At 40.0% G+C, this 24048-nt stretch overlaps 1 protein-coding gene across 1 annotated transcript in view; it reads right to left on the bottom strand.

Moving 5' to 3' along the window:
• The window catches only part of LOC149829673 (actin-interacting protein 1-2-like), a 64465-nt gene that overhangs the window by 23996 nt on the left and 16421 nt on the right, over nt 1-24048 (bottom strand). The window contains exons 2-3 of the mRNA XM_090015236.1: nt 12715-12876; nt 8456-8639 (exon numbers count right to left, since the gene is read on the bottom strand). Of these exons, the coding sequence (XP_089871362.1) occupies nt 8456-8639; nt 12715-12876 (346 nt within the window). The remainder of the gene's footprint in view (nt 1-8455; nt 8640-12714; nt 12877-24048) is intronic.

Below are 24048 nucleotides of genomic sequence, written 5' to 3'. Positions count from 1 at the left end.
TAGTGTATGACATGAGGGTACGTCATGCATCACCATTTGATCAAGCACCTCAGCAACAAGCCATGGCTGATAACTTTTAGCATCCTTACAGTGTCCCTCTGTACTTCCTGAATCATCAGTATGAGTCTCGTCAAACACGACATTCCATGAAACTCTGATGCGACTGGTAGTGGAGTCATAGCAGTGATATCCTCTATATTGATCAACATATCCAACAAACCTACACCTGCATGCCTTTTTCTGAAACTTATCACGTTAAGAACTGTCAATATGAACATAGCATATGCAGCCAAACACTCGCAACTCATTATAGTCAGGATGAACCCCAAATAGTGTAAATAGCGTAAAATAAGGGGATTGATCTGCTAACAATTTCATTGGCAGTCGATTTATGACATAGACAACTGAATGAAAAACTTTCATCCACAAGTTTAAAGGAATGTGAGTGTTATGCAACATACTCAGCGCACTCTCTACAATGTGCCAGTATTTTCTTTCAGCCGCACCATTTTGTTGTGGTGTGTGTGGACAAGATATTCGACGACCTATTCCACTATCTTAGAGAAATTCAGTAAATTCCTTTGATAAGTACTCTCATCCACCGTCACAATGAAAATATTGAATTTTAGTTGAAAATTGATTACAAACTAAAGCACAGAATGAGCAAAAAAGCTTGAAAACTTCAGATTTATATTTGATAAAATAAATACAGGTGTATCTAGAGTAACTATCAATGAAAGTAATGTAATAATGATTGCCCAATAAAGAAGACTGCGGGGCATGTCTCCAGACATCAGAATAGACAATTTCAAAAAGCACAAAATCTCTTTGATTTATTGAATGAAATGGAAGAACATGACTTTTACATAATTGACAACGGAAACAAAGAAGAAAATCAGCCTCGACATTCAAACTAGACTGCGGAACAAGTCCACTAGACACAAGCTTCTCAATAAATGAATGATTACAATGACTAAGACGACGATGCCAAATCTCTGGCTTATTACATTGAGATAGACTAAAACAAACTTTGAATGACACTGGACGAACTGGTTGTGAATTTATTGATGCATCATGAACTAGAAGAGACTCCTTGAAGACATACATGTTTCCCTGTCGTTCTCCTTCAACGAGTGTCTTCTTCGTGAGAAGATCCTTGACACATACAGAAAGAGTAAATTCGACAAAAGAATTAGTATCATCGACAAGTTTAGAAACAGAAACAATGTTTTTAACAATACTAGGAGAATGGTAAACATCAGATAAAGGTAATGAGGAATTGGGGAGTAGAAGGAAAATATTTCCATCATGAGAGATAGGATGAAGAACACCATCTCCGGTTTTAATAAATCTTACCAATATCACATGTCACATGTGCAGCAGCCCGGAGTTAATGTACCAAGTCTCCTACTCAGTTTGCTTGAAGCTCAATTCTGAAAGAGCGAAAATCAAAAGATTCTTCACATTTTTCTTTTCATCTCCTTTACGGTCGTCTCCTGATTGTCCCCTAGTAGAAGGCCCAGCACCATTAAACTTGCCTTTGTTTTGCGGATTATGCCAGCAATTTGCTTTAATGTGCTCCATTTTATTACACTGAAAACATGTCGGGATGTTTATAGGGTTCCCTGGATACAAGTTAGGTGACATGTAGGGTATGGGAAAAAGCCCACGGCCTCCTTGATTACCTCTTCTATGTCCACGCCCGCCTCAAAAGCCCCCACGTCCTCGCCCTAATACTACTCATGTGACAAGTACCTCATGGTTGTTGGAATTCAGGGTCATCTTCTCGCCCCTAATGGTAACTTCATATTGTAGTAGCTTAGTCCATAGATCTTCAAAACTGGGCAATGAAGGGAGGCATAGAAGAGAGGTGACTAACATGTGGTAGTCAGAACCCAGACCATTCAGTGCCTGTTGAACCTTTTCTTTGTTAAGAATTACGCAACCCACCATGGCTAGTTGATATGTAATACTCTTGATTTTGTTCATGTATTATGTCACTGATAAACTCTATTTCTTCAAAAGCTGAAATTCTCTCTTTAAATGCAAAATCCTAGCTTATGAAATCTGTGAATAAGTCTGCGCCAATATTTGCCACAACTCTCTGGCTGAACATTCATCTAGGATGGCCACTAATATCTCATGGGAAAGCATAGAGGTAATGTAAGCCACAACTGCCTGATCTTTTCTTCTTCATGTTACAAATTTTGAATTATGAATCAATTTGTTGGAAACCTCCCCTTTATCATCTCGCTCTTCTTGCAGGATGAATTCTAGTGGTGCATGGATCGTTCCATCAAGATATCCAGAGAGATCCAGACTCTTAATAAAAGGAAAACTTTGTCGCTTCCAGGTCAAGTAGTTATATGAGTTGTCCAAGGAAACTGGAAGGGAGAATCCATGTGAAAGGACAACAAAAGAACACTCTGACCAGCAGTTTGATTTACCAGCAATGTAAATTTGTTTTTTTTTTCTTTTTGCTACGAAAATAATATTGCAGGGAAACAAATAATCAGTAGAACACGACAAATTAATGATCTGAATTTTTTTTTTGTATGGACCGAAACTTTGATTTGGTTTTGGAGAATAAGATTTTACTTGAAAGACAAAAGAGAGATCTAAGTTTAAATGGAAACACAAATCTGATCTGATACGATCAGATTTGATTTAACGCTGCTGAAGGGAAGAATCAATATGCCATGGCCAGATCTAATTTAGTCTGGCTTGGAACGAAAACACTAGATCTGGAACGATCCGATCCAGCATCAAAGAGGAAAAAAAATAATCAAGATTTAAGAAAACAGATCTGGTTTGACTTGACCAGACTGTTTGACGTGAACAGATTCAGTTTTAAGAGATCGAAAACTTAGAGAGGAAGAAAGATGTTTAAAAATTTTAAGAGAGAGATTTTTAACCCAATATGATAAGATCAATTTTCAGGACAGAAGGAGAATAGAATCTGATCTGATAAGATCAGATCTTGGATCAAAGAAAGGAAGAAGAGAACTCGACCTAGTATTTACTTCTCAGCCTGCTCTGATACCATGTTAGAAGTCACGCACCTTCGACCAGATCTTCATCCACAGCAGAAGAGAAAGGGATTTGCAAGAAGGAGAGGCAGCAATGACTGGCACGATTCTCAATGAGAGGTTGTGCCCTATATTCAATGTAATATATATGATACAAGTTGGATCGGGTCTGTCAACCCAGACCCGATAACACCAACCATGTAAATACAATACAAAAGAATCATTTTGGGTCTAGAACCAGACCCGTACCGTACATTCTCAATAGAAATTATTGTCTTTTAATATATTTTTTAGATTATGGTTATGTATATTGAAAAAATTATATTTTGCAAAAATATGTGGTTTCTTAAAATCTTATGTGTTTCATGTTTTGCAAAATATTAATTTTTTACATTTTTTTTTTGTGTCTCTTAATGTATGTATTTACATAGATTATCTTTGGGATTTTTAATATATAGTGATGTTTCTTTGGTGATTCTAACTATGTGACCATGCATGATTTTAATTATGTAGCCTTTGTGATTATTATTGGATGGCATAAGCATGATTTGTCATCATGAACTCGAATGCATATTTTAATTTCTCTATTATGCATTATATTTTTTAGTGGGTTCTTGTGTATGCTTCTTGAGCATTTTATGAATAAAACTTATATTTTTTAAAAGACTCTTGTATGATTGTTGCTTAGCCCTTAGTAGTTTTATGTGCTTTTTGGTAGCTTAGTGACTTGATTGTTTGTGCACTTTTGTAACCCTTAGCGGTTTCTTTCTTGTGCATTGATACTTCATTGCATGTTTCTTAAAGATTTTATATTTGTTACATTGTGATAAAATTCTTTGTATGATATATATGAGTTCATGGTTGTTGATAGTTATATAGCTCTTTGTGAATCTCTATATGTTTGTCATCAATTGTCTAATAGTAGACTAATGATTTAGATCTAGCTTCTTAGAAGCTTTTCTTTAATAAAATCATATACTTTTGTCTTTTTATTGAGATTTATTGGATCTTTTGTATATGATGTGCCTTAGTGCACTTGTTTCTTGATTGGTGGATTCATGATTCCATTATCTTTTGAAAGATACTCTAACATCATAATTTCATCACATCTATGCAGATTATTTATATTGGGCATGATTCTTGTCCATTATTTGCTTGTCAAAGTTTGTAAAATTTGTCATGAGACATCTTGTGTTGGAAGTGATTGCATCAATTGACATATTGTTGTGCATATGATTGAACTATATTCATTCTAAGTCTTCATCTACCTTTATTGGATTTGATTTAAAACTTTGTTTTTTCAAATCGGTACTTTTATATATGAACTCACTTATTTGAAAAACAATTTCCGTGAGTATTTTTTGCCTTCTTTTGGCATTGTTTTTTGTCCATCATAGATTTTTCTAGGATGCGCCATTTATTTTTGGCCTTGTTGTTGGGTCAGAGTTAGCCGTTGAGGTGAGTTATGTGTGCACCTCATGTCATCTTACTAGTCTAGATTCCCAAAGGTTATGAGTGATGTGTTGTCACTTGTCTTGGGTTTGATTGGTATCTACATCCATGTTGCTTTTGTTGAACAAGAGATGCTTGTTGGGGTGAGTTGTGTGCACCTTGGTTTTCTTATCAGTATAGATTGTCGCCTTATAGTTTGGCTCTAATTGACGGTTGTTTGATCTCTAGTTCTATGAGTGTGTTATATCACTCATTTGTTTATTTGGACAATGTTATTATGAATACTTATAATTATGTTTATCTGTGATGGTTATCTATTTTGAAAATATGGTGTTTGAAAGATTGTTAAAATTGATACATTTATCCTTCTTGATGACATTAGTTTGTTTTTATTACAAGCTCTCTTACTTCGTGTCTTCTCCTATTATGTCTCTTATTTAAAAGATATTTTTGTGGTGAGTTATATGCACCCATTGGTTATTCACATTTTGTGTGTTTGTATTATACTCTTATTTTAGTAGCTGATGCACTTCAATATTGAGGTTTGTCTCTTATTTAAGTGTCATTTTACGTAGACAAGAAAGATTTGTTTGCAATGAGTTAGGTGCACCCATTGGTTATTCATACTTTTTGTGTGTTTGTATTATGCTCTTTTTCTAGTAGCTGAAACATTGAGGTTTGTCTCTTATTTAAGTGTTATTTTATATAGATGAGATGTTCACACTTTTTGTGTGTTTGTTAAGCTCATAAGTAGCATTGTCATTGATCTCTTGTTCTAGCAGCTATTACACTTGAATTTTGAGGTTTGAAGGTCAAGCGAGGTAAATTGCTTATGGTGGTCGAACTATTGTGAAGGTTTGCAAAATATCATTTCTTGATATTTGTGGGATTTTCAAATCTCTCCACAAAATTTCTAAAAAAAATTCACTCATTTACCCTTGTCTGGGAAATGGTTATTGAAAATTCTTCATGCATTTTGCATTGAATATGTTTTAATTGCATGCTTAAAGATATTTTAAATGTGTTCCATGATTAGTTATCTTGGGTGATTTACATCATGATATGCCTTGGTTGCATAGGATGCAATATTTTGAGTGTATTTATAGATATTGTTTCTATTGTTGAGATTTAAATTGTTATTAATATTTGTCATTATTACAAAATATCTCTTGTTATGATTTGTACGTGGGATTTTGAACTTCCCCATTATTTCTGTTGTACATTTAATATGGCTACTTGTTTTGAAAAACCCTGCTTTATGAATATTTTTTGTGTGGGTTAAACTCTTTTGTGAGTTATTTATTCATGGTATTGATGTTGTTTGAGAATTCATATTTCATGCATTAATGTGCTTTTCGAGATAGATGTGTGTATTGACTTTCAATAATGCATGTTTTCATGAATGTTTAAAGTGATGAATGATTTATACGTTTATCTTTGAGATATTTTATGCATGCATCTCTTCTTTTGATAATATGCAATTGTGTTCTCTTATAAATCAAGAACTATGATTTCGTAAAATTATCTATTGAGGTGAGACTCTCAATGAATATTGTGTATAAAAATTTAATGACTTTCAAAATTGATGTTGAAAAATTTTCTTACTATTAAAAGATTTTGAAAATTATTAAAATGTCTTATTAAATATGTATTGTATTTTTGGCGTGTTTGGTCATTTATATATATATATAGAGAGAGAGAGAGAGAGAGAGACAGAGAGATGGGTGTGTACGAAATGAAATATGCGAATGAAATGTGCTAAATGGGTTTTTCTGCTCTTTTGGTGTGGGTTTTTTTTTTTGCAGTTCTGACCCCATAAATGTGTTGGGCATGGTCAATTTACGAGGAATCCACACTTGGATCATGTGTTTTGGATGAAAAAAATGATATTTGGAGCCTAAAAATTAACAAAGATTTTGGAATGGTGATTTTTTAAACGTTATAAAAACCCGCTCATGTGTCAGAATCGAACACTTAAAGAGTTGAACCCTATAAAATCAAGTACATAGATCACATTTGTACGATTAGAATTTAAAAATAAAACAAAAAAACCCTGAAAAACTCATTTAGCATGTTTCATCTAGCATATTTTATTTAGCACGTACCCATTACTCTCTCTCTCTCTCTATATATATATATATATATATAGTTATTTTTAGTTGGATTGCTCCTTTTGCACTCTTTAAAATATTGGCATTATTGATGATTCTAGAGACCTTTCGAGCATATCAAGGAAGATCTAGAAGCTCCTTCAAGAATTTGTATTATAGAAGAACATGTCGATATCTTGTGTAATGGGATTCCTTTTGTAATTGCAAACTTATAGTGAGTCAATGTAAGTTTGAGCGGGGGCGTTAACATATATCATGGTTGCCAGTCGAGGAAGCAGGAGCAGGAAGCGTGGCACTTTCAAAATTTTAGGAAGCGAGAAACGTGAGACTACTTAAAAGCGAATCAAGAATCATCTTGGAAGCGACCTAGGAAGCGAACCGGAAGCGACCTACGAAGCGAGGGGGAAGCGAAAAAATAAAAATAAAAAAAAATGAAAAAAGGGAGGAAGCGCAGGAGAAGCGCGGGGTAAGCAACGGGAAAGCACGCTTCTTAAAAAAAATGGTGCTTCCCAACGCGTTTCGGAAGCACAACATTTCGTGCTTCCACTAGGCTAGGTGCTTTCGGTAACTCTGATATATATACTTTAAAGTTAAGTCAACTTTGGTTGACTTGGACTAGTTGTTTGACTTATGGTCCAATGGTTAGTGTGGTCTCCCTTTTTCTCTCCTTTAATCTCTCTCTTCTTCCTTCTTTTCTCTATAAATATGGGTGGGTGGGTGCCTTTGTAAGGTGAGGGAGTGATGAGTAGTTTTAGGCAGAGTTACTGGAAGCACCTAGCCTAGTGGGGAAGCATGTTTCGGAAGCGTAAAACGTCGCGCTTCCAAAACGCACTGAGAAGCGCCAATTTTTTTGAAAAGCGCATTTCCCATTTATGGGAAGCACGTTTCTCTTTTATGGGAAACATGCTTCCCATTTATAGGAAACACACTTCCCATTTATGGGAAGCACGCTTCTCCTTCGCTTTCCCTGCATTTCCTCCCTTTTTTTGTATTTTTATTTTTATTTTATTTTTCGCTTCCCCCTCGCTTCCTAGGTCGCTTCCAGATTCACTTCTGGTTCGCTTTCGAGACGATTCTTGATTCGCTTTTAAGTCGTCCCATGTTTCCCGCTTCCTAAAATTTTGAAAGTGCCACGCTTCCACTTCACATATCGCTTCCCGCTTCCTCGACTAGCAACCATGGTTTTAGGCTTCTTGTGTGTTTTTTAGTGTATTGTAATGAGGATTAAAATGTATTTTTTTTGTATTTTTACTGTTCTTTATTAATGAAGTTATTTACTCACATTCTATTGTGTTTCATTTTAGTTCTTATGTTTTTGTTCAAATGAATTATGTTTTGACCCTCGGAGTCCATTATGGAGGGTATTGGGATCCGTGCCATTTTGTGACAAATATAACCTCAACCAGGTTTATCCAACTGCACAGAAAATATGAAAGAATTTTCTATCAATACCAAAGTAAAGCAGACTAAAGCACACAATGAAACTTTGGATTAACACTTCCACTCACACCTGTAATACAGACAAGTACAGCCCCATCAGAACCAGTATGGTGCTGGAGACCATTAGAATATAGGTAAACCAGATTGTATAAAACTTTCATTCAACAGATAAATGAATGTGCTTCTTCGATCAACCAAAAAACAAAAAAGTAGAAGAAAAACTCTCCATTAGTCAGGCATTTGATTATATGATTAACATTTAAATTTAATTGTGTTCCAATTAAAATGTTCATATTATCAATCTAAGAATCTGAAAAAGGAAAAAGTAGATATCATTCAATGTAGATATTTGCATCCTAAGTCCACCACTAGAAGTATAATTATTAATCAATAATGAAAATAGCATAGGAATATCATAAATACCTCTTTACTGTCAGGACTCCAACTAACAGCATAGATGCTACCATTGTGACCTTCAGCAGATAGCTCCCCAATCTTTTCTCCTGTCCTCCCATCATATAGTATACCTTTCTTATCTGAACTTACACTGATAAACTTGCTTCCATAAGGAGAAAACCTTACACAATTGACAAAGTTGGAATGTTCCCTGCACTTCAAACAATAATGTTTCCTTTACATACTACCTTTGTTCGGTAAGACACAATCAAGAACATCTTCCTCAGAACATTATATTTTATTATGGCCACAAGCCTACATTGCTACAATGCCATGAATGAGTTTTTTATCATTGACATAAAATTAAAATAATGACTACATTTCTCCTACAAGAAATTTTGAAAAAAAAAAAGAAAAAATACCAAGCACTCGATGTTAATTAATATGAACCCTAGAACATTTTTCCAGAAGTTTTGCATTGGACTCTGCAAATCAAGGACACGACTGTTGCTCCAAAATAAAGAGTATGCTTCAACAATTAATGGGGAAAGGCATCTTGTAAACAATGTAGCCAAATCACACCAATGCACAATATTTGATGGGCCAAACAAGCAATGCAAGGAAACTTGAATAAATGTTATGTTTCTGCGTTCTATCTTGAACCAAGAGGCTACCATGAATTAAAATCTTAGAAGGATGAAGACATCTAACACTCAATCCAATTGCATCGATCAAAAGATGGCAGGTTTAGTGGATACTTAAGGGAAGTTTTCCACTTTTTCACTTTTTCTGTTTTGGTTAGCTTAACTGGAGTGCAGACCAGTGAATTAATGAGGTAACAAAAATAAAGGGTTCATATACATCATGATGACCAGTTTAGAGGTTTATCCCAGGGTTACCGGAAGTACCATAGGACATGGGGAAGCATGCTTCTCCGAAGCGTATTTCGGAGGCGCGAAACGTGGCGCTTCCAAAATGCATCTTTTTTTCCTTTTTTTGTTTTTTCCTTTTTTTGTTTTTTCCTTTTTTCGCTTCCCCCTCACTTCCCGCTTCCGCTACCCGAATCGCTTCCCCAACTGGCAACTCTGGTTTATCCTTTGAAGTACAATATGTTATAAGGAAGCATTACATGAGAGTCAAAATTGATTGGCTAGTGAAGTCCTTTTTTGTATTCAAGACCCAATAGGTCAAAAGATATAGTTATGAAGGGCATTTTTGTAAACTGACTTAAATTACCTTTATAAGGGTCAATATGAGAGGGATAGGGCACGATTCCAGCCCTATTCTCTTTCTCCCTTGTCTTTTCTCACTTCCTCTCTTTTCCTATATCTTCTTCTTCCTCCTCACTCACTCATTTCTCTTACCTTGTTTCACAGTTCGCACACACCACATATTCTTTCACACATCAAAGGAACATAATCATGTTACCATCAATCTGAAGATGGTATCAGACCAGATGAAGATATGAAGGGCAATTTTGAAGCATACATCAACCACAAAATGACAAGGGGATTCATGACCTGCCACATGGGAGCTCCAATCAGTTTTGGTTGCATTCATGCAGATAATATTTCAGAAGATTTTGGTTAGGGAGCTCCAAAATCCAAAATTCAGTTTTTAAACATTATAACAAAAAGTATTCTTAGGTATTTCCAAAAAATCTATGTAGTATAAACCTCCTTCTTTACAGCCTTCTCCAATCAGCTTCCCTGAGAGACGATCCCGCACTCATAAACCAATAGAAGAGAAAGAAACATTATACCAAAGGTCACATAATTAAGAGACAAATAAAAGATTTAGGCTTAACTTGGGAATATATCTAATTTTTTGAATAAAAAATCTCTTTAAAATATTTTCAAAATTTCTTATTCCCTTTATCTCAAGAGATATTCTATCAACAATAAAAAACATTTGACTCGCTTGAGTTATGACATCCAGATAAAATATCACAATTTAGTGTCATATGAAATGAGGCACATGAGCCAAGAAGCCAAAGAGACTTACTGGGATCAAAGATGCCAACAGAAGAGACCGTAGCTTCGGTTGGTGAAGCTCCTTTGAATAGAGGTTGAAGAGCTTCTACAATTTGAGTCAAGGACATGCTCTCAATAGTTGATTCTTGTGTAGCTTTGAATTCACTTGACTCTTGAGCAACGGAGGCTACCTTCTTCTCATAGGGTATCTTTAGTTTAGGACAATATATCTTGACATACCCCGGTTCACGACAATAATAGCAAATAATTTATTTTTTTTTTCAAACTCATTGTCTTGCTTTCCATAGCTATCATTGTTTGGTCTCTTATAATGTGATAGTTATAATGTAGTAGTTGGTAAGCATGGACATGGTTTCTCAGCCTAGACACGGCTATGACCGAATTATCATCATCTTTAAATGTCTTTTTTTTAGTCTATTTTCTTTTATACTTAGCTCTTCAATAGAGAGAACTTCTCCTTTATGAAGAAAAGCCGATTTAGTAGACTCAAACTCCGGTCTTAGACCATTGATGAATTGATAGAAATGTTTCACATCAATTTGTCTTTGACGGAGTTCTATGTCTTTGGGATAATGTCCTTGTGACTCAAGAAGAGCAAACTCATTCCAAAGGTCGAACAACTTACTAAAATATTCTCTAATACATTTTTCTCCTTGAATCATAGTGTGTACCTTGTCTTACAAGTTGCAAATGTGGGTAATATCTTTAAGAGTATGTCACAGGGACTCTTCAACTAGGTGCCGCACTCACATCGCACCCGCACCCGATGCGATCAACCTGACCCTGGGTGCAGTCAATGCACCCAGGGTCATTTATGTCCAACTTTTTGCCGCATCCCCGCACCCAAGTTTTTTTAAAGTGTCGCACCCCTGCCCCTGCACCTGCACCCATGTGACATAGATTTAAGAGAATACATTTTCTTAAGATAGTCTCATGCAAATATTTATTTGCATGTTCAAATTTAGCTAGACTCAAGCACTTCTTGATATCAAGACTACTAATGACCCAAGACATAATCTTGGCATGCCCCATTCTCCATTCTTTCCATTTTTTCTCATATGTGGCCATAGCCATAAAGATTCAAATAGAGATACATGTTTAAATTACTTTGAATAGAAAGCTAATCTAGTTTGATCTAATTTCAAATCTAACAAATATGTTAATCAAATCCTCAAACTGTATGAATCCATATGTATATATGAAACTTAAACCTTTATGAATGTGCAATTAGATTTTCTAGAGAAGCGTCATTTGTTAGTAGCCTTTTCCCTTATCGGTTAACTTACTCTTTTATCATTTATATATCCATAACCTATGTTAACTGTTAAGAAAAAGAAAGTTTGCCAAGCCCCTCATGTTCTTGTCATATTTTCTGCTTTTTGCCATTTTTATAACCTTCCAGCCTTAAACACAGAGGGAGAGAGACCTAAATTAGTAAGTGTTCCTGATGTGCTCAGACTAGATTCATAACTATATCGCTCTCATGAAGGGGGCTTGGCAGTTATAATGTATTTTGAAGCAATATTATCAAGATATGAACTGTGATATGGAAACCAGCAGGGCCCATCCTCTAGGACAGAAAAGCTCTCTAGTTATGGCTTGAAAAATCTGTTTAGATTTTTGGTAGAAAAAGTGGTAGTCCTGTCCCTACAAGAACAAAGATCAATTATATTAAAACATTTACCTAGACGGTGCAGTTAATTTAAACCTGTGTTGGCCATTTTAGGAATAATAGTTTAAATGTTATCTTCAATACCCTGATATATTCCCCTTGGATGTTATTAGTTAATTCTCTTACTAGTTTTAAACAGACTACACATCAGATAAAGGGCAGGTATACATCTCCCTCACTAGAGCACATAATTCCTTACAATTTGGAGAAAATATTATTTACATCATGTGCATTGCTTTTGGAAAATGTCATTCAAGCATGAAGATACTAGGAACACTTATTTATACCATGATTTTATATTCCATTGCAAGTTAAACGTTATAGTAATGTTTCAAGCCAGAGTGCACTCCTAAAGTTTGAGAATGGTCATTATTTACTTAAAAGCTAACACATCATATACTGAATAGCTATTAGAATTTCATTTGCTTCGACAGGCTAACATGTCACGCTTCAGTTCCTGCATTGGATCCTCATACCTTTACCAAAAAAGAAAGACAATGTACCAAAGGATTCTTCATACAAAACAATTATGTTAAAACAGCTGAACCTTTAGCAAATTTGCACTATCCTTGACCTAATATAGTATAAATCAATCTCTTAAAACCATAAACAAGACTAACCTTTGTGACAGTTTGAACCTAAATGGTGGTCCCTCATAGAAATTCACCAAGTAATCTTCTCCACATGTAACAATACGAAAAGGTCTTGTAGGCTTGAATGCACAACTTAAGACACGTCTTGAATGACCGTCAAACTCACCAACAGTTGATCCTGAATCCCACCTACAAACAAAAACAAAAAATACAACAAAGAGAAGGAGATCACCATGACAAAGATGGATTAAACTATAAATTGTGCAAAGCACAAAATACAACCGAAACAAATTTAAATGTAAAATATCAAGGCAATCTCAATCAAACTTCACATATGGTAAATAATGCTAGAAAAAAAAAAGATATTATCTCTATCATAAACAGAATGTCAATGATAGAAAGACAAAAAAATCACCCTTTCCTTACTCTTTGAGGTATCAAAAGAAAATGGAATTAGCAACATTATGCATGCTTGCTTTGTCATTTTTTAATTGTGTGCAAATGATTCAATTATAAATAATAAAAAAACTACATGTGACGTGCACTAAATGGAATTAGCAACATTAAACTGTTTAAGAGAAAAAAGTTTGTTCGGTTCTGAGTGCCAAACGTGTAAGCCTGTTAGGTTATTAGTGGACAGGGTCACACGCATTTACTTTTTTTTTCCCTTTTTTTCGACAGTACCATTGGGATTCGAACTTACAACCAACACAAGTGACGTGCACTAACTGCTCTTGCCAGATAAGCGGATCTCCCGTTGGTATCTATTTTTTTTCTATTATATTTTTTTATAACCCAAAGAAGAATAAAAAATCATCACCGACGGCAGATTGTCGGTCCCTCATATTTTGCTTGCACTCTGTGTAAGACCCGCAATTTTTCAGAAAATATCTGAATAAAATTCATGAGGCATTTACCGGTAAAAATAGCATTTCTTCTCAGAATGCGAAACGAATCAATTCCTGCGAGCCAGTTATACTTAGGATATTCGTCGAATCGCGAATATATGCTCAAACACTCGGGAAGCCATAACTTCCTAACTAAACGAAATCAATAGATTCGTACGAGCCAACTTTCTTAGTTACGTCAATACGAAGAAAATGGCGTACTCAGAGTTTTTCGGAAAAAATCGCCGGAAACCCGAAATTCTTGCGGGACCCACGGAAATATTGGTGGGACCCACAGAAATATTCCTCAGAAAATATCTGGTGGGACCCACAAAAATATTCCATGGAATATCCAAGTGGGCCCCACACCAAGGAACCTCTTGGAATTAAAAAGAAGCCAAGGGGGTAGTTTGGGCATGAGAAAACCCAAGAGGAGGTGGGCTTGGGCTATAAATAGCCCTCCCCACTCTCTCTCTTCTCATAAAAATCGACCCCCCCTCTCTCTCTCTTGCCTTCTCTCTCTCTCCTAAACCTCCCCTACCTAGCCTAGCCCACCTGAGCCCACCTGACCTGGTCTGAGCCTGCCTGACTTAGCCTGAGCCTGCCTGACCTGGTCCTAACCCACCTGACCTGGGTCTGAACCCACTTGACCTGGTCCAAACCCAGTTGACTTGACTTGAACCTAGTTGGGTTTAAAGTCAAAGTCAAAGTCCTTTTTGGTCCAGATTCCGGTTTGGATTTCTGAACCCAGACTTAGCCTACTTGAGCTGAGTTCGAACCTACTGAACCCAGTTGACTTGGATTGAACCCTGTTAGGTTCAAACCACTTAGGTTGAGTAGCTTGACCTGCTCTACCTCTTTCTCAACTAAGTCAGCTTCATCTGACTTAGTCTGACCTCTCGAAGGAAGGCTCGAAGCCAAAGAAGCAACCCGGAGCCGTTTCTTCCACGATTTGAAGTAAGTTCGCTTCATTAAACCATCTCTCTCAAGTATTTGATTGTTTGTATATAGAATATACTTTCTGAAGTAGTATCTTGCTTTAGTTCTTGGTTGAGCCCTCTAGGACACTTCGGTGTTCACGCGCTCGCCTCGTAACTATCGTCGGATATATATGTTCGAATACGCAGTATATGCGTTCTTCAAAATAGTATCTCACCCTAGTTCTTGGTTGAGCCCTCTAGGACACTTCGGTGTTCACTCGCTCGCCTCGTAACTATCGTTGGATACAGATCTAGGTGTATATCTGCTGATACTGCCGACGCGTCTTATATCGCACAGGCCATGTAATTTACCTTTGCCGTCGCGTCGTATGATGCCAAGGCTCCCTGCTTTCTGTACTTCCGATTACTGCACTTCCGATTATGCATTTACTTACGCCGTCGCGTCGAACGATGCCAAGGCTCTTGCTTTCTGCAATGTATTTACTTACGCCGTCGCGTCGAACGATGCCAAGGCTTCTGCTTTGTTATATATGTAGAATATTTCGTTCAGTTACACACCCTGAACAATAGTATATGCATTTCCTTTACGCCGCCGCTGTATAAAGCACAGGCTTCTGCTTATATTACATATATGGCGCGTAAGTGAGCGTTCAAACGGAGATCAACTCCAAAATCGCCCATGCGATTCCCTTACCGCTCCTCGTACAAGATTCTGCTTGACGAATGAAGCCCCTATTGGAAAGGCTTCGCCTTTTGGCAAAATGCTCTTTACGTAAAGACTAAATCAATTACGTATGGCCTAGCTATGGCCCAAGGTTCCTGCAACCTTGATGGATGCAAAGTACGCACAACGGTGCGCATCCATTTCCCGAGTTAAGCGTAGCGATTTCCCACCAAAGAGGGGAGATGCCGCTGAAACGGATAAAAGAAACGCACGCTTTCTCCGTAAAAGAGAGGAAGTGCTGCTGAAATTCCTGAAGGAGCTAAGAATGGCTCAGAAAGAACGTAGCAGAAGTGCTACCCAGTTATAGAATGCCTTCTACGATGTAGAAAGGTTCGTCGCACCACTGCCGGTAGAGCAGAGAAGGTGTTGACAGAATGGTTGGCAGAAGAGCTGCCGAAACCAGTTAAGTGGCACAATGATGCCCTTTGTTGGAACGATGTCAGAATGACTCGTCTCCCTGACACCTGCAAGGGCATCATACTTGTAAGAGCCGTTGCGCCAAAGTAGTGGTAGCGCCTTGACGAGGTCCTGAGCTCGTTGCGTAAAAATACGCCGAGTAGCCGATCCGTAGAGATCGAGTCATGTGCATGCTCATTGAGAATTATCAGACAACCAGACTCGTAAGGGCCGCTGAGCCGGAGTGTGTTGTTTCCACCGAAAGAGGTGAAGTGCTCGTCAAAGCCGAAGTGCCGAGAGCAGAGTTAAGCATGCATATGAATAAAACTTTTGTTCCACGGTGAAAACCGTGTGGTTGATTGGGGTCGGGTACATACTTCTCAAAGGCTGCCCTATAGGCATGCAATGTTCGTCAAGTAATTGTAAGACCGGCAGGCCCCTTTCAGAATTTCTCACCGAGGAAGACGGTGATGGCGCAGCCTTGAGTGACATATATTTCACCCGAACCTGATAGAGTTCATTGATGGCCTTCGTCACTCAGAGGTATGGAGGTCGTGGTTATCCTTAAATATCTAAGGATTGAACCCAACTACTGCAGTAGCAGAATGCATTCGGATACCTAGTAAGGATCTCTTCCGGTATGCTGTACCGTCCTACTAGGGGGATGGGGTCAACAGGCCTCTGGGGTATCTAAAATACATAGAATAATCAACCCCCAGATCGTCGCGTTGTCGCCCAGATATGAGTCCCCTAAGCCCAGGGGGAGGTGCAATTATCGAAACAAAGCATTAGCTTAGGTACAGCGCTACTTTGAATGTATGAGTGGATGACGTTGTTGAGTCAGTCCTGCATAACCTTTGTGAAGGTGTCATGGTCGGTATACTACTGGACCGATTGGGAAAGAACCCCATTGATATCCGTACGACTAAGTGAAGCTCGGAGAGCTGTCCTTAGATTCGTAGGATACGGATGTGCCAAGCATAAAGGCTTGAGCTAGACATCTATTCGTGACTCTGAGGAAGTCAAGGCTAAGTCGTAGAGACTTGAGAGGTTATTCTAACTCACAGCCCTGAAGAGGCTTATGCGAAGTCATGACGACTTGCGTGGATGTTCAACTCATAGCCCTGATGAGGCTTGTGCGATATACGCTAAGTCATGGAGGCTTGAGCGTCGTATTACGAACTGCGACCCTGAGTGGTCTATGCATTTACTTGAGTTGAACAGATAGGTGTTTGCCTACTTACCAGACCATCAGTGGTTCTGACCCCGTTTAATGGGGATTTCAGGTGTTGAACCTACGTGACGATATGCGGAGCAAGGCGGCATCAAGTTCCAGGGTTTCTCTAGACAGAGTTGTACTGCTTCCTTTTTATTGAACCTACACTGCTTTCCTAAGCAGTAGTGTTGTAATAAACATATGTTTTCGATAAAATGGAACACTTTGGTGGTCAATGAGTTGCTTGGCCACATACCTGCAACGTGCTCGGAGTTTTCTAAAACTGACGACTCATTATCGTCTTATTCCGCTGCTAAAAGCTTTTCTAAGTTCCGCTGCAATGAAAAAAAAAAAAAAAAAGAAATTCATGAAAATTTTAACTTAGCTTTGTTTTGGAAATCCGGGGCGTTACAGAATTGGTATCAGAGCATGAGTCTGAGAAACCTGGTTCAAGATCCGTCATGGTACCGATATCGCACTGTAAGTATATGTTTTTATACTTTTGTTCTGATCTGGGTGCATCTTTGTATAGATGGCAACTCATGACTCGCGTGGATATTGCTATCGCTGCAAGGTCATGCACGATGAGTGGATATGCCCGTATGAAGTCCAAGACTGCCAATACTGTGGCGAAGATGGGCATTCCGCCAACGAATGCCAAAGGAAATATACCGCCGATATGGGTCGGCGGGCTTCAAAGGGTCTCAGGGATGAGACTTCGCGTGTCAGTGGACCGCATCACTCTAGTGTTGGGCGCAACCATACCCCAACATCTTTTGATGAATTACCAAGGCTGAGGGATTTTGATTTGAACTTCCCTGCAGAAGTCTATCACTCGCCAAGCTACCATCCGGCATCACATATGCCGAGCTTAAATGGCAGGAACAAAAGAGGAGATTCTTTCTGTTCGCCAATCCTTATTCCAGACTCCCAGAGTCTTGATCTTGCTAACTGGGAAAGTGGACTGGAGTCTCTCATATATCCCCAGTATTCGCTTGCTAGTGCGGAAGTGCCGCCCAAGCCGAAGCTAGTAGTGCCTGCACCAAGGCCATGTGGCAATAGATGGACCTTTTGGAGTTCGTCTTCATCAAAGAAATCCAAGTCTTAAAGAGACTGGTGATGTTTTGGAGTCAGTAGACTCATGTATATAGTTTCTCATTGCCTAAAGTCTGCCAGTGCGGCATGACGTTTTGTTTAAGGCAATGCTTGTGTAAATGTGATGTATATTAAGTAAATAAAGCTTTTACTTCCTCATATACATCGAGAAACTAAAAACAAGTGCTTGTGTGTGCATAGATAAATGGCTCCTACGACGAGGAGAACCATACCAAGCGAGGAGTCTCATACGCAAGGATTCCTGTTAGAGACACTCAACAACCTGGTTACCGCCATCCGTGAAACGAGGCCAGAACCAGTCGCACCACGAAACGAGCACCTGGGAGGAGTAACTTATGAGAAGTTCCTCAAGCTTGACCCGCCAGTTTTCATTGGCAGAGCCGATCCTGAGCTCGCGGAGAGTTGGATCGAAGAGACGGAACGTGCCTTCTTAGTACTGGGAGTACCAGAGGAAAAGAAAACCAATTTTGGCACGTATCGGCTGAAAGACAACGCACGGAAGTGGTGGGATACCACTAAGATTATCCAGTTCTCGGAAGTTGAAGTCATTCCTTGGACTGACTTCCGGAGAGCTTTCATGGATAATTACTTTCCATTACACTCCAGGAACAAGAAGAAGATGGAGTTTCTGGAATTGGAGCAGGGTGGCATGAATCTGATTGACTATACCACCAAATTTCAAAATCTTGAACGGTACTGCTCCCGGTTATTTGAGACCGACCAAGAAAGGGCCGACAAGTACATCAATGGACTGCGAGAAGGGCTAAGGTCACGGGTTATCACCAGCATGCCCCAAACGTTTCAAACGGCTGTGGCAGCAGCTTCAAAAATACAAGTGGATTGGGAGCGATCAAAAGTGATCATAGCAAAAAGGCCCATAGTTGATGGTGGGAACAAGAAGAGAATGTTTCCAAGTGGCCAGGGTTCACGACAACCCTTTCAGAAGAAAAGGTTCCAAGGTGGGAACAACACTCAACAAGTTGTAAGGCCAAGGCAGAACATGGCTCCAAACAACCTGCAGTTCAACCCAAACTGCCCAAAATGCCATGTTAATCACGCAAGAGGACCATGTCCACGTGACACAGGTGGATGCTTCTACTGTGGCAAAGTGGGCCACATTGCAAGACAATGCAGGAAGAAGCTTATTGATGAGCAGAGGAGGAATGCCGGATCTGCCGGACCCTCTCAACAAGTACCACAACGAACACAAGTCCAACGACCCCCACCTAGAGTAGAACAAAGGCCTGCTGCAGGTCGTGTATATGCTGTAACGACTGAACAAGTCGAAAATGGTGACCTGATTGAAGGCACCGTACCTGTTAATGGACATGCAGCTTACGTCTTGTTTGATTGTGGTGCTACTCATACGTTTATCTCTGACGATTTCACCGAACAACTCCACGCTTCGGTGCAACCGATTGATAAAATGATCGAAGTATATAACCCGTTGGGTTCACGCACCAAATGTATTCGGTGTGTGAAAAATTTGGATATTGAGATAGCAGGGCAACACTTGCCTACTGATGCCATCCTGATCGATATGATACAGTACGATGTCATTCTGGGAATGAATTGGTTGGCTCAGAATAATGCCAAGATTCTGTGCCGCGAGGGCAGAGTGATTCTATCTCGACCCGGATTACCTAAGATGGAATACCGGTTATCCAAACCAGTTCCACAAAAAAGGCTCATATCAGCACTTAAGGTACAAAAATACCTTAGGAAGGGTGGTGTGGCCTTCCTGTTGAGTCTCTCGGTGGAAAAATCCAACGACCAACCCCTTGAGAGTTTGGAAGTAGTGCGGGAGTTTCCCGATGTGTTTCCTGAGGAATTGCCAGGACTTCCGCCACTTCGTGAGGTTGAATTTGGAATTCAATCCTTACCTGGAACAGCGCCGATATCCAAAGCCCCGTATCGAATGGCGCCAGCTGAACTCAGTGAGTTGAAGTGTCAGTTGGAAGAACTGATGGAACAAGGGTTCATCCGACCAAGTATGTCACCATGGGGAGCCCCGGTACTATTTGTAAAGAAGAAGGATGGATCCCTTCGGTTATGCATCGATTATCGGATGCTTAACCAGGCAACCATTAAAAATAAGTACCCATTGCCTCGGATTGAGGACTTATTCGATCAGCTCAGAACAGCGAGAGTGTTCTCCAAGATCGACCTCAGGTCTGGATACCATCAGCTTAGAGTAAAGGAAGAGGATATACCCAAGACAGCCTTCAGAACGAGATACGGCCATTATGAGTTCGTAGTAATGCCCTTCGGACTCACTAATGCGCCTGCTGCCTTTATGGATCTAATGAACCGGATATTCAGACCATATTTGGATAGCTTTGTCATCGTCTTTATTGATGACATTCTCGTATATTCTGAGAACAAGGAACAACACGTGGAGCACTTGAAAATCGTCTTGAAAACCCTTCAAGATAACCAACTCTATGCTAAGTTTTCAAAATGTGAATTCTGGCTAGATAAAGTGATGTTCCTTGGTCATGTGATCTCAAAAGATGGAATCGCAGTGGATCCTGCGAAGGTGGAAGCTGTGATGGACTGGAAGCAGCCAGAAAATATCACTGAGGTTCGTAGCTTCCTTGGACTTGCCGGATATTATCGGAAGTTCATACAAGACTTCTCCCGAATCGCCGTACCGATGACGAAATTACTTAAAAAGGGAGCCAAGTTTGAATGGACTGACCAGTGTAAGGAGTGCTTTGAGGTTCTCAAACAGAGGCTTACCACTGCCCCTGTCCTTACCTTACCTTCTGGTCAGGGAGGCTTCGTGGCATATACCGATGCCTCAGGAACAGGTCTGGGTTGTGTGTTGATGCAGCATGGCAAAGTAATCGCCTATGCATCACGACAGTTGAGGGTCCATGAGAAAAACTATCCAACCCACGATCTGGAGCTTGCCGCGGTAGTATTCGCGCTTAAAATCTGGCGACACTACCTGTATGGAGAGAAATTTGAGGTCATGTCGGACCATAAAAGCCTAAAATACCTCTTTTCTCAAAAAGAACTCAATATGCGGCAACGGCGATGGCTGGAATTCCTCAAAGATTATGAATTCACGCTTTCCTATCACCCTGGAAAGGCGAATGTTGTAGCAGATGCCCTTAGTCGCAAGACTGTTGGCACTCTGGCCAGCCTAACCGGACAATGGAAGTTGATGGAGGATTTCGTCAAGTGGAAGCCATTTTTGGCTGATTCAGGTAGAATCCAAATGTCATGTTTGACGATCCACATTGAGTTCCTCGATCGCATCGTAGCCGAACAGTTCAAGGATCCCCAGTACTTGGAATTAAAAGCTCGTGCTGAAAAAGATGATACTTTCTTTCATTTGAAAGAAGATGGAGGAATATGGATGGAATAGAGAATTTGGGTTCCAAATAACCCTGAGCTAAGACAAGAAGTACTCCAGGAGGCCCATAGTAGCAAATATACTATCCACCCTGGGGGTACGAAGATGTTCCGAGATTTGCAGAGAAAGTACTGGTGGAAGGGTATGAAGCGTGATGTGGCTACGTTTGTCTCGAAGTGTTTGATCTGCCAGCAAGTTAAGATCGAACATCAGCGACCTGGTGGAAAGATGCAACGGATCGAGATTCCAGAATGGAAATGGGAAGGCATTACGATGGATTTCATCGTTGGATTGCCTCGATCCAGGAGACAACATGACTCAATATGGGTGATCGTGGACAGACTCACCAAGTCTGCTCACTTCCTGCCAATCAACACTCGATACTCAACTGAACGATTGGCAGAGATCTACATTCGGGAAAACGTTAGACTCCATGGAGTGCCGATTTCGATCATATCCGATCGTGACCCGAAGTTCACCTCTCACTTTTGGGAGCAGCTTCAGAGAGCCCTGGGGACGAAACTCAAGTTCAGTACAACATTCCATCCCCAAACAGATGGGCAATCAGAACGAACCATACAGACTCTTGAAGATATGCTAAGAGCCTGTATGCTGGAATGGAAAGGTGATTGGGATTCCCACCTAGCGTTGGCTGAATTTGCTTATAATAATAGCCACCACGCTAGCATTGGGATGGCGCCGTATGAAGCCTTGTATGGACGACCCTGTAGATCACCGATCCATTGGGGTGAAGTGGGTGAGCGAACCTTGGACTCGCCCATTGTGTTACAGCATTACACTGAGCAGGTCCACATGATCAGAAAGAAGCTACTGGCTGCTCAGAGTCGACAGAAGAGCTACGCCGATCAGCGGCGTAGGGAACTCGCTTTTGCGGTTGGAGATAAGGTTTTTATCAAGGTCTCCCCAACCAAGAGTGTGTTTCGTTTCGGAAAGAAGGGGAAGCTCAGCCCCAGATTCGTTGGTCCCTTCGAGGTTTTGAGCCGGATAGGAGAGACCGCCTACAGAGTAGCATTGCCACCGCAGTATACACAGATACACAATGTATTTCATGTGTCAATGCTTAGAAAATACGTTCACGACCCTTCCCACGTCATCCAACATGAATATATTGACATCCAGGAGGATATGACGGTGGAAGAAAGGCCAATAGAGATCATGGACCGACGGGAGCAAGTGCTAAGGACAAAGGTCATTCCACTTGTCAAAGTAAGATGGCAACATCACGGAGTCGATGATTGCACTTGGGAGCCCGAATCGGATATGCGGGATAAATATCCTGAACTCTTCACCTTGTACTCTTAGCTGAATTTCGCGGACGAAATTCCTTTAAGGGGGTAATGATGTAAGACCCGCAATTTTTCAGAAAATATCTGAATAAAATTCATGAGGCATTTACCGGTAAAAATAGCATTTCTTCTCAGAATGCGAAACGAATCAATTCCTGCGAGCCAGTTATACTTAGGATATTCGTCGAATCGCGAATATATGCTCAAACACTCGGGAAGCCATAACTTCCTAACTAAACGAAATCAATAGATTCGTACGAGCCAACTTTCTTAGTTACGTCAATACGAAGAAAATGGCGTACTCAGAGTTTTTCGGAAAAAATTGCCGGAAACCCGAAATTCTTGCGGGACCCACGGAAATATTGGTGGGACCCACAGAAATATTCCTCAGAAAATATCTGGTGGGACCCACAAAAATATTCCATGGAATATCCAAGTGGGCCCCACACCAAGGAACCTCTTGGAATTAAAAAGAAGCCAAGGGGGTAGTTTGGGCATGAGAAAACCCAAGAGGAGGTGGGCTTGGGCTATAAATAGCCCTCCCCACTCTCTCTCTTCTCATAAAAATCGACCCCCCCTCTCTCTCTTGCCTTCTCTCTCTCTCCTAAACCTCCCCTACCTAGCCTAGCCCACCTGAGCCCACCTGACCTGGTCTGAGCCTGCCTGACTTAGCCTGAGCCTGCCTGACCTGGTCCTAACCCACCTGACCTGGGTCTGAACCCACTTGACCTGGTCCAAACCCAGTTGACTTGACTTGAACCTAGTTGGGTTTAAAGTCAAAGTCAAAGTCCTTTTTGGTCCAGATTCCGGTTTGGATTTCTGAACCCAGACTTAGCCTACTTGAGCTGAGTTCGAACCTACTGAACCCAGTTGACTTGGATTGAACCCTGTTAGGTTCAAACCACTTAGGTTGAGTAGCTTGACCTGCTCTACCTCTTTCTCAACTAAGTCAGCTTCATCTGACTTAGTCTGACCTCTCGAAGGAAGGCTCGAAGCCAAAGAAGCAACCCGGAGCCGTTTCTTCCACGATTTGAAGTAAGTTCGCTTCATTAAACCATCTCTCTCAAGTATTTGATTGTTTGTATATAGAATATACTTTCTGAAGTAGTATCTTGCTTTAGTTCTTGGTTGAGCCCTCTAGGACACTTCGGTGTTCACGCGCTCGCCTCGTAACTATCGTCGGATATATATGTTCGAATACGCAGTATATGCGTTCTTCAAAATAGTATCTCACCCTAGTTCTTGGTTGAGCCCTCTAGGACACTTCGGTGTTCACTCGCTCGCCTCGTAACTATCGTTGGATACAGATCTAGGTGTATATCTGCTGATACTGCCGACGCGTCTTATATCGCACAGGCCATGTAATTTACCTTTGCCGTCGCGTCGTATGATGCCAAGGCTCCCTGCTTT

This window comes from Nuphar pumila, chromosome 8 (genome assembly GCF_984573655.1).
Source record: "Nuphar pumila chromosome 8, dmNupPumi1.hap1.1, whole genome shotgun sequence".
NCBI lineage: Eukaryota > Viridiplantae > Streptophyta > Magnoliopsida > Nymphaeales > Nymphaeaceae > Nuphar > Nuphar pumila.
Note: the sequence above shows the minus strand (reverse complement) of the source record. Positions and strands in the feature narration are given on the sequence as shown.